This window comes from Hyperoodon ampullatus, assembly GCF_949752795.1.
Source record: "Hyperoodon ampullatus genome assembly, chromosome: 18".
Lineage (NCBI taxonomy): Eukaryota > Metazoa > Chordata > Mammalia > Artiodactyla > Ziphiidae > Hyperoodon > Hyperoodon ampullatus.
In genome coordinates this window covers 29,649,683-29,660,290 of record NC_136931.1, presented here as the reverse complement: position 1 = coordinate 29,660,290, position 10,608 = coordinate 29,649,683, and the positions used below count along the sequence as shown (strand labels likewise).

The 10,608-nt window shown below is 56.4% G+C and overlaps 1 protein-coding gene across 1 annotated transcript; it reads right to left on the bottom strand.

Annotated features, from left to right (window-relative positions):
* Nucleotides 1-1,757: 1,757 nt before the first annotated feature.
* Nucleotides 1,758-8,706, bottom strand: LOC307065899 (metallothionein-1E; the record flags this gene model as incomplete). Its single annotated transcript, XM_079722905.1, has 3 exons — nt 1,758-1,849; nt 2,555-2,620; nt 8,679-8,706. 3 exons carry the CDS (start codon nt 8,704-8,706, stop codon nt 1,758-1,760), a joined length of 186 nt encoding a protein of 61 aa, XP_079579031.1.
* Between the last annotated feature and the right edge of the window lie 1,902 nt (nt 8,707-10,608).

Sequence of the window (10,608 nt, the reverse complement as noted above, 5' to 3'; positions counted from 1 at the left end):
GGCATCCACACTCCCCCTGCCAGTGGATCAGTAAATTTGCAATCAAACCTTAACCTCCAGCCTGGAGTGATGCTTGCAAAACCATGAGCCTTTCCCCAAGAGCTTGTTGGAATTCAGCAAGATTGTGTCCCAGTAAAGTCACTGTGAACAGAAGCATCCTAATAGACAGAGTTTATTAAGCCCTAGTGAGGAGCTAGGCCACTCTCAATACCACACAGGGATATCATCTCCTTTTTATAGGAAATGGAGACTTAGAGAGGTCGAGCGACTCATTTAGGATACGCGGCTGGTAAGGGCCACTGTGGTCTGTGAACCAAGACTGCCTGACACCAGCACCCACGCACCCAGCACAGGCTGGCTCCTGAAATCCCCTCTTCACACAGGACACCTGTGGGTGAGTGTGGTCCTGACACTTGGGCCACGTGACTCGTCTTTCTCTTTGACTTTCCATCAAATAGCAAATCCCTCCAGAAGTTGTCAGGAGGACCAGCTCTCGCCATTATTTACAGGTCACTCAGCGCCTCACTCCTTCCTAGTAAATACCACCACCACGTTGTAAATGCAGAATCTGACACTACCCTGCACAGGCAGACATGAAGTCCTTCATCTGGAACCAATTTCCAGGTACTCTGCCTCTTGTTGGGAAGTGGCTGGGCATTACCTACAAATTCCTAGTCACTTTGTGGTTTCCAGTAGCCAAGGGCTGGATTTTGAAGGCAGCGTTCAGCCTGACCTAAAGGAACTTCCAAAGATTCAGAGCCAACTCACCACAGGGAGCTCTCAGGGGTAGCAGGTGTCCTCTCACTGGCACTGGGCCAGCCGAGACGGATGTTCCCTGTGGGGATGGTGGGAAGAGCTACTTCAGGTGTGGGTGATCCACACAGTGGGGCGTTTGAAAGTGTTTTCCGTGTTCAACATACTCCTTTGATGAACTCATGGTTTTTTTTTTAATAATTGAAGTGTAGCTGATTTACAATATTGTGTTAGTTTCAGGTGAACAAACATGTTTTTACTTTTTAAATTTTTCCTGTACTACTCTGATCCTCATACATTTATTCAAATTTATTGAATCAACAATTGGGTTTTGTATTTTGTGTCCTTTGAAATTTTTCTTAGTAGTTCACTTAATTTTATTTTACCAAAGTTTAGGTTTGTGACGTTAGAAAATAAAAACCACAGCTAGAAAATTCACACATCTTTCAGTGCAGGGAGTTTGAGACTTCCAGGTAGGGATTCAGGTAACTGGAGGTGTGATTCCAGCTTCTTTAGAGTCTATGAAGCCTAAAATCTATGAGGACGTGAAGTTAGCCAGGGAAATCAGAGGATGGGAAATGAGGCATGGAGAAGTCACCAACCCTTGCCATGCCACGAACCCTTGCCATGAGAATGGAGGGGACCTTGTATCTGCTCAACACCCTTAGAGCATCTGGTCTAATGCTCTTCCATTTTACGGAAGATGAACCCAGTGAGGGAGTGTGGCTTGTCTTAGGCACTCAGTTTGTGAGGGACTCACATTTTGTTCCAGTACCCAAGTCTCTGCACTTCTCATCCAGTCTCCTACACCAGCCCTGGTGTAGGGCAGGAGCCCTTATTCCCAATGCACAGAAAAAAGAGCCGAGTCGGAAGAGTGTCAACAGCTTTTATTACAACTCACATATTTCATAGGAAAGGGAATGTAGCAATCAAGTCAGAGTTGTATAAAAACACAGGTCGGCCCGTGGTCCTCCATTGACACCTGGGGCAGGCTCTCCGCGACATCAGGCACAGCAGCTGCACTTGTCCGAGGCCCCTTTGCAGACGCAGCCCTGGGCACACTTGGCGCAGCCCACGGGGCAGCAGGAGCAGCAGCCTGGGGAGGCAAGGGCAGCGTGCAGTCGGACCACGCGTTGTCCACAACCACCCTTCCCAACACCAGGCCTGGCCCCAGCCGCCCTCAGGCCCAGACCCTGAGTTTACGATGGTGTCCTCTGTCCTGAGATAATTGCTCTCAGGCACTAGGTTCAGGTTGCCTGCCCCATCTGTGCCCAGGACAGGGCACAGCGCCTTGGACAGACAGTGAGCAGGGCCTCTGGGGCAAGAGAAAGCCGGCCCCCAGCACCACCAGTGATGTGAGCCACGTCCTCAGGATCAAAGTGGAGGCAAACCCCTCACAGAGTAGCTCCCGCTCGGGATAGGGAAGCTCTGGGTTGCTTCGACAGGAAGGGGCTGCACCAGGTCCGAGAAGCCACACAGGGTCACTCGCTCATGTCCCTACAGTGCTTCAGTCCCTGGGAGGATTCAGAAGCGGGCCTCAGGAGGCAGGAGGACTAGTTCTAGTGACAGGTCTGAGGTTGTTTGTTGGTGACCCGTCTGGGCCTCAGTCTCCCTGTTCTCTAGTGCGCGCCTGGGTCTCGGTCACGTCGAAGGCGATTCCAGCTCTGATTGGGAATCCCTTTCTGGTGAGGAGGGTGCCGGGAAGTTTGGTCTCTCTCCTGCTCCTGCCTGCTGAGCTCTGGGCTCCCTCCTCGCACTCAGCCCACACCCCGCATTCCCAGAGAAGGCCCCGCACACTCACTCTTCTTGCAGGACGTGCATCTGCAGGCCTTGCAGGTGCAGGAGCCAGCGCAGCTGCAGGAGCCGCCTGCCAGGAAGGGAAAGGCCAGCAGTGAGCAGGGAGAGGGATGCAGGAGCTACAGCAGACGGTCAGCAATGCCTCCCTGAGCCCTCCTCCGTCAGGACCCAGTCCTGGGAGCTCGTGTCCACTCAGGCGGATAGAGAAGCCCCAGCTCGTCTCTTCTGGTCCAAGGAGAGTAGGTCCCCTCCTGATGGGACTCCACAGGGAAGGTCCCAGGCTCCAGACCCAGCCCAGGGTGACTGGGGCCGGGGGCCAGGGCCCATGGCCTGAACCCCAAAGAGGCAGTGTCCCCTCCTCCCATCCAGTCCTGGCAGCTCCGAGGCCTCCTCCAAACACTGGGTCCCGGTCTAGCAATCCCCTGACCAGCTGGGTGACCTCAATCAGGACAGCCTGGAGCCCCCGTGACCTCAGTGTTAACAGAGAGGCAAAGGGAGACTGACCTGCTCCCAGGGGCCTGGCTCCCAAGAAAGCCCCGGACCCGTGACAGGAGTCCTCCTGAGCTCAAACTCAAAACCCTCCCTTGTCGTCCTGTGCCTGGGAAGGGGGCATCCTAAGGCTCAAAGCCAGGGCTCCCTTACCAGTGGGGCAGGAGCACTTGGGGTCCATCTGGAGGAGAAGTGAGGCCCGAGGTCCAAAGCAAGGGGCGAAGCGGCTGCACGGGTCCGGTGGGGGCCGTGTGGGAGCGAGGAGCCCGGGGGCTCAGTTATAGGCCGAGGAGGCGGCCCGGGCGCAGAGGCCCCGCCCCCGCCTTGCACGCGCCCCGCGGGTCCGCGCCCGCGCCCACGCCCGCGCCGTCCGCAGCGCCCTCAGCGCCCTGGGCCGGGCTGTGAGCAACAGGCGGGGCCGAGCGCACGATTCCACTTCGGTGCCGGCTGGAGCGGAGGAACCGGGTGCCGTGCGGTAAGCGGTGTCCCAGCCCCCTGGCCGCCCCTTCCCAATGTGCCCGACGGGAGCAGCCACCCTGTTGGCGGGTTGTGCAGGAATCCAGCTCCCGCGTCCTCCGGTCTTCCCCGCCCCGGGCCCCGCGCCGCCGGCCTGCGGGTCGCCGTTTCCTGCAGCCTGAGAACAGCCCCCGCCTCCCGCTCGTGTCCCTGGCTTGGCTGGAGCCGGGGAGCGGTGTCAGAGACGGCAGGCGTATGTGACCCTCACCACCGTTTCGCCCAGCCCATGTGTCCCCAGGCGTTGCCAGCCCCGGTCCCCACCACGGTCCTTTGGAAGCACGTTTCCGGTGCCGTCTCCTGGAACGGCAGCGCGGTGAACATTGCCTTCAGCCGCTAGTCCTCCTCACTTGTGTTTTCCTTTCCTGGAGGGATCATGGCTCATTTCGGCGGGGGCTTCTTTGCCTAAACTTTCCAGGGGGGCTCCTCACTGTAGCCGGTCCACCCCACGCCAGGGTGGAGGTTCCCTAATCATGGGATGCTCCCCAGGGACGGCGTCATTGTAGGTGATAGGCAGCCCTGGCGTTAAATAACAAAGCGAGACAAGTGGATAGTTCCCTTTGAGTAGTCCCGACAGTTACTCACCGTGGAGTCCAGGCCAAGCCTTGTTAATCACTTTTGCTCTTTGAACTGTCACACCAACCGGGAAGGGAGATCCTAGTCAGGAGCCCGTTTCCCAAAGGCCAAAGTACCTACAGTACAAGGAGGCTCCGGAGGCAGGCACACGGTGCTGGGGAGTGGTGCCCTGCTTCTGTGCTTTTGTCGCTTCGCAGCTGAGAGAGGGAGTCAGTGAGAAAGCTCCCCTTTGGCGCAGAGCTGTGTCCTCAGCCCGTCTCTACCATGTCCAGCTCAATCCTGGGGGCGACCAGAGTGACAGAATAGGAATGGATTTATGACTTTGTGGCTACCTTCTGACTCTCTCCTTCAGTAGTGCTCAAGAGGTTTCTTTTGGTATAACGTATTTCGGAAAATCGCTGAAAAGAGAATGGTAAGGAAATCCTGATGCAGGTGACAGCAGAAATGGCAGGATCCTTCTGTATGTGTTAGGAGGACACCGACTGTGTTACTCACGGCTTTCTACCTGTAGTGTCAACGGCTCTTTGCGTGAAGGCAGGATAACCCTCTCAGGGGAACTGGTGCCAGGCTCACAGGGTTGATGAGGACGGCCCAGAGCACAGAGCTAAACACACCATCCTTGCTTGCGTGTCTGGAAGGAGGACAATGTCTCCTAGGCTAATGATAACAAATAAATAAAGAGATAAATAAATGAATCGGTGGTACGATAGATTACTCCCTGAGTGCCCAGTATGTTCTGACCTTCTTTGCATGTATTCAATTCTGTAATCCCGAGAGCCAGACACTGTTATTTTGCCCTTTAGAGCAGAGGAGACTGAGCCAGAGAGAGGTTATGTCACAGGGCTATGTGTGACACAGATGGGACTGGCCCTCCTGCAGGCTGACTGCAGCCCCCCGCCCAACCGGACACCATGTCATCCCATGAAAGGTGAGAACACTGAACACCTGGCACAGAGGCAGCAGTGGGAAAGCCCTGAGCTGGCAGTCAGAGCCCTCTGCACAGCTCTGTGACCTCTGTGGGCTTCAGCCTCCCACCTCTGCAGCCAGGAGCACAGCTGGACTGTCTCCGAAGACCCTTGCAGCCCTGAAAAAGGAGAGGCCGGATTCAGCCTCCAGTGATGTCATAACCGGCCCCATGTGGCCGGGAGGTGAGACAGCTGTGGTGTAGGTGTAGTCCTCTGAGCATAGGCTGTGTGCCCTTGGGTAAGTTGCTTAACCTCTCTGCAATTGGCACCATCACTCCAGACCTTGCAGGTTCACTGAGTCTGTGCAAATGCTGTGGCGGTGACTCGTTCCATGGGGCTTGTTGGAGAACATCCCTACGCCCTCTGGCACTGGATAAGCAAGGTTCCTATCCACCTCTGCCCTCACCATGAGCTTGCTTGCAAACCAGGGAGCCTTTCTCCAGGAGCTTGTTGGGAGCTCAAGGATTCTCTGTGCACAAATGTCAGTGTGGAGAGAGCGATCATAAAGGACACCGTTCGGGAAGCCCGAGCTAGGAGCCAGGCCACTATCTGGCTTATTCCCCCTCATTGAAATTAATCTTTTTTATCGAAAGGAGGAAATGAAATCTCAGAGAGTATCAGTGACTTGCCAGGTCAGGAAGTGGCATGCTGGCTGTGAACCCGAGTGCCTGACACCAACACCCACGCACGCAGAACGGGCCGGCTCCCGAAATGCCCCCCTTCACACAGGGCACCTGTGGGCAATCTTGCTCCTGACTTCTGAGCCACGTGTCTCCTCTTTCTCTCCGAGTGCCCATCAACTAGGAATTCCCTCCCCAGACCGCCAGGGGGCGCAACACCTGAACTATATTACCTGTTCCCTCAGCACACACTTCTTGCTAATAAACAGCACCAGGCCCTCCGCACTGCAGCACCACCATCACTCTGCAGAGGAACACATGAAGTCCTTCTTCTGAAAGCAAGTCTCAGGGAAACAGCTGGGAAATTCCCACCAAATTCAAATCACTATCGGGGTGTCAAGTAGCCACGGGCTGCATTTGAGGGAAGGGAAGATGTCAGCCTGATCTAGGGAGGACCTTGCGAAGATTCAGAGCCAAGGCCCTGCAGGGAGCTGTCACGGGTGGCGAGTGTCCTGTCAGTAGCCCTGGGCAAGCCAAGACTGATGTTCCCTGTGGGGAGGCAGGGGGCAGGGCTGCTCCGGGCGTGTGTGGTCCGCACAGTGGGGCATCTGTGAAGCGTTCCCAGGACTCGGGCACACCTTCCATGTAAGTGCAGCATATGAAAGCGTCCAGCTTTCAGAATTGCTCCTCCACGTATGAAGGTGATTTGACGTGTTGAAGGGAAAAATGGGTGTCACATATAGTGTCCTTTTACATTTTATCTTAGCGATTCTTTTTACTGACCAGGGTTAAAACTGTGGCCGAAAATACAAATAGGTCTTTCCAGGGTGTTTTAGACGCCAGTCCCGTGTAGAAGTCAAACAAGAGGGGTGTGGGATTCCATCCCCTCTGGGTACTTTTCCAGGCTCTCATCACCGAGGACTGAGTTTGGCAGGGGCCCCCAGAGAAGGAAAATGAGAAATGGACAACGTTCTCTGCAATCCATACTCGTAAGGGGAATAGAGGGAGTGTGTCCTCTGTGTGTCCAGTGCCCTATGTCATCTGGCGAGGCTTTCATTTGGAGCTGAGAAACTGAAGCTCAACTTAACCTAAGGGGCTAAGACGCTCCGTGTGCGTGTGTTTTGGGGGGTGGGGGGGTACTCTTTGGTCCAGAGCCGAGGTCTCTGCACGTCCAGTCCAGTTCCCCACGCCAGCCCTGATGGGCACGGCGTCTCTTTGTTCAAGACAGACAAAGGAAGACAGAGCCAGAATAAAGTCAACAACTTTTATTACAACTCACATATATCACAGGAAAAGAAATGTAGCGTCAGGTCCGCTTGTATGAAAAACGGTAAAATGCAGGTTTGTCCTGGTTGCTCTGTTGACACCCGGGGCAGGCTCTCCGCGACATCAGGCACAGCAGCTGCACTTGTCCGAGGCCCCTTTGCAGACGCAGCCCTGGGCACACTTGGCGCAGCCCACGGGGCAGCAGGAGCAGCAGCCTGGGGAGGCAAGGGCAGCGTGCAGTCGGACCACGCGTTGTCCGCAACCACCCTTCCCAACAGCAGGCCTGGCCCCAGCCGCCCTCAGGCCCAGACCCTGAGTTTACGATGGTGTCCTCTGTCCTGAGATAATTGCTCTCAGGCACTAGGTTCAGGTTGCCTGCCCCATCTGTGCCCGGGACAGGGCACAGCGCCTTGGAGAGACACTGAGCAGGGCCTCTGGGGACAAGACAAAGCCAGCCCCCAGCACCACCAGTGATGTGAGCCACGTCCTCAGGATCAAAATGGAGGCAAACCCCTCACAGAGCAGCTCCCGCTCGGGATAGGGAGGCTCTGGGCTGCTTCGACAGGAAGGGGCTGCACCAGGTCCGAGAAGCCACACAGGGTCACTCGTTCATGTCCCTACAGTGCTTCAGTCCCTGGGAGGATTCAGAAGCGTGACTCAGGAGGGAGGAGGACTAGTTCTAGTGACAGGTCTGAGGTTGTTTGTTGGTGACCCGTCTGGGCCTCAGTCTCCCTGTTCTCTAGTGCGCGCCTGGGTCTCGGTCATGTCGAAGGCGATTCCAGCTCTGACTGGGAATCCCTTCCTGGTGAGGGGGGTGCCGGGAAGTTTGGTCACTGTCCTGCTCCTGCCTGCTGAGCTCTGGGCTCCCTCCTCGCACTCAGCCCACACCCCGCATTGCCAGAGAAGGCCCCGCACACTCACTCTTCTTGCAGGAGGTGCATCTGCAGGCCTTGCAGGTGCAGGAGCCAGCGCAGCTGCAGGAGCCGCCTGCCAGGAAGGGAAAGGCCAGCAGTGAGCAGGGAGAGGGATGCAGGAGCTACAGCAGACGGTCAGCAATGCCTCCCTGAGCCCTCCTCCTCCGTCAGGACGCGGCCCTGGGAGCTCGTGTCCACTCAGGCGGATAGAGAAGCCCCAGCTCGTGTCTTCTGGTCCAAGGAGAGTAGGTCCCCTCCTGATGGGACTCCACAGGGAAGGTCCCAGGCTCCAGACCCAGCCCAGGCTGACTGGGGCCGGGGGCCAGGGCCCATGGCGTGAACCCCAAAGAGGCAGTGTCCCCTCCTCCCATCAAGTCCTGGCAGCTCCGAGGCCTCCTCCAAACCCTGGGTCTAGCAATTCCGTGACCTGCTGGGTGACCTCAACAAAGGCAGTCTTGAGCCTCTGTACCCCCCATTCAAAAATAGAGGCTGGAACTCTCTGGCGATCTAGTGGTTAGGGGACAGCGCTCTCACTTCCTAGTGTCTGGGTTCCGTCCCCGGTCAGGGAACTAAGCTCCCACAAGCTGAGTGGTACAGCCAAAAAACAAAAAACAAAAAATAGATTAAAAAAATGCTGTCGCTGCCCTGGCTGGGAAGAAAGCACTGGGTGAACCGTGGCCGTCCACTTGTGCTCAAATTGAAACTTCTTCCTCGTCTAACCCCAGGGACACTGTGTCCTGGGCTGAGAAGCGGGCATCCAAGGCCCAGAGCCAGGGGTTCCTTACCAGTGGGGCAGGAGCAGTTGGGGTCCATTTGGAGCCAAGGCGAGGCCGGGGGTAGAAAGCAAGCGGCCAAGAGGCCCGTGAGCTGGTGGGAGGCGTGTCGAGCCTAGGAGCCTGCTTGCAGTGTTTGTACCCAGAGGAGGCGGCCCGGGCGCAGAGGTCCCACCCCCTCCTTGCACCCGCCCCGCGGATCTGCGCCCGCCCCGCGGATCTGCGCCCGCCCCGCCCGCAGCGCCGGGGGCCCGGCCGTGAGCAACCCCTGGGGCCGAGACAGGATTCTCCCAGTGTACGTGGGTCCGCTCTGCGCACGGAGAGCCGTATTTGGTGCCTGCTCGCCGGTAGGGACTGTTTGCCAGGAGGTGCGCGGTGTCCTAGCCTCCCTGTCCGCCCCTCCCGATTTTCCCGAGGGCGGCAGCCACCTTGTTCCGGGATTTTCCAGCAAGCCAGCCTCTGTATCCTCGCTGTCTTCCCCACCACCGGCCCCCGCGCTGTTGTCTTCAGGTTCCCCCTTTCCGGAGCCCGTGTGCAACCCTAGTCTCGCGCTCCCGTCCCAGGCATGGCTGGATCCTGGGAGTTGTGTGCAGAGAGCGGCGGTGGATGTGACCTTCACCACCAATCCTCCGACTCCCTCTTCCCCCACCATTTCCTGTCCTGGTCCCCACGATGGTCCTTAGGCAGCGTTTCTCTAACGTTTCTCCGTAAGAGCACCGCGACCAACTCAGGCCTCTGCCTCCCATCCTTCCTTCTTTTCTGCACTACTGAATGGATGGATGGGCACACTTGTCCCTGTGCTCCTGGCCTAAACTTGGCAGGGGATTTCCTGATCCTAGCCAGTCCACCCTGCACCAGGATGGAGGTTCCCAAAGGATGAGATCCCACCCCGTGGAAGGGATCATTGTAAGTGATGGGCAGACCTGGCATTAAATAGCAAAGCATGACAAGTGGTTATTTCCCTTTCAGTATTCAGCAGTGGGAAGGGCACTGAGCAGGCAGTCACATCCCTCTGCATAGCTCTGTGACCTCTCTGGACTTTAGTCTCCCATCTCTGCAGCCAGAAGCACAACTAGACTGTCTGAAAGGACACTTCCAGCTCTGAGTAATGATAGGCAGGACTCAGCCTTCAGTGACCTCCTAATCAGCGACCTTTGGCAAGGAGGTGAGACAGCCTTGCTATAGCTTCAGACCTCTGAATATGATCTGTGTGCCCTTAGGCAGGTTGCTGAAACTCTGGGTAGCTGGCGCAATCATTCCAGCCCCTGCAGGTTCACTGTGTTACTGGTTCAATATAGATCAAGTGATAGGAAGGGTGGGCATTGATTTTGTGTTTCTCCAAATGGTGTGGCAGCATTTTATCCTGGGGGGGGGGGGGCTATTGCAGGGCATCCACACTCCCCCTGCCAGTGGATCAGTAAATTTGCAATCAAACCTTAACCTCCAGCCTGGAGTGATGCTTGCAAAACCATGAGCCTTTCCCCAAGAGCTTGTTGGAATTCAGCAAGATTGTGTCCCAGTAAAGTCACTGTGAACAGAAGCATCCTAATAGACAGAGTTTATTAAGCCCTAGTGAGGAGCTAGGCCACTCTCAATACCACACAGGGATATCATCTCCTTTTTATAGGAAATGGAGACTTAGAGAGGTCGAGCGACTCATTTAGGATACGCGGCTGGTAAGGGCCACTGTGGTCTGTGAACCAAGACTGCCTGACACCAGCACCCACGCACCCAGCACAGGCTGGCTCCTGAAATCCCCTCTTCACACAGGACACCTGTGGGTGAGTGTGGTCCTGACACTTGGGCCACGTGACTCGTCTTTCTCTTTGACTTTCCATCAAATAGCAAATCCCTCCAGAAGTTGTCAGGAGGACCAGCTCTCGCCATTATTTACAGGTCACTCAGCGCCTCACTCCTTCCTAGTAAATACCACCACCACGTT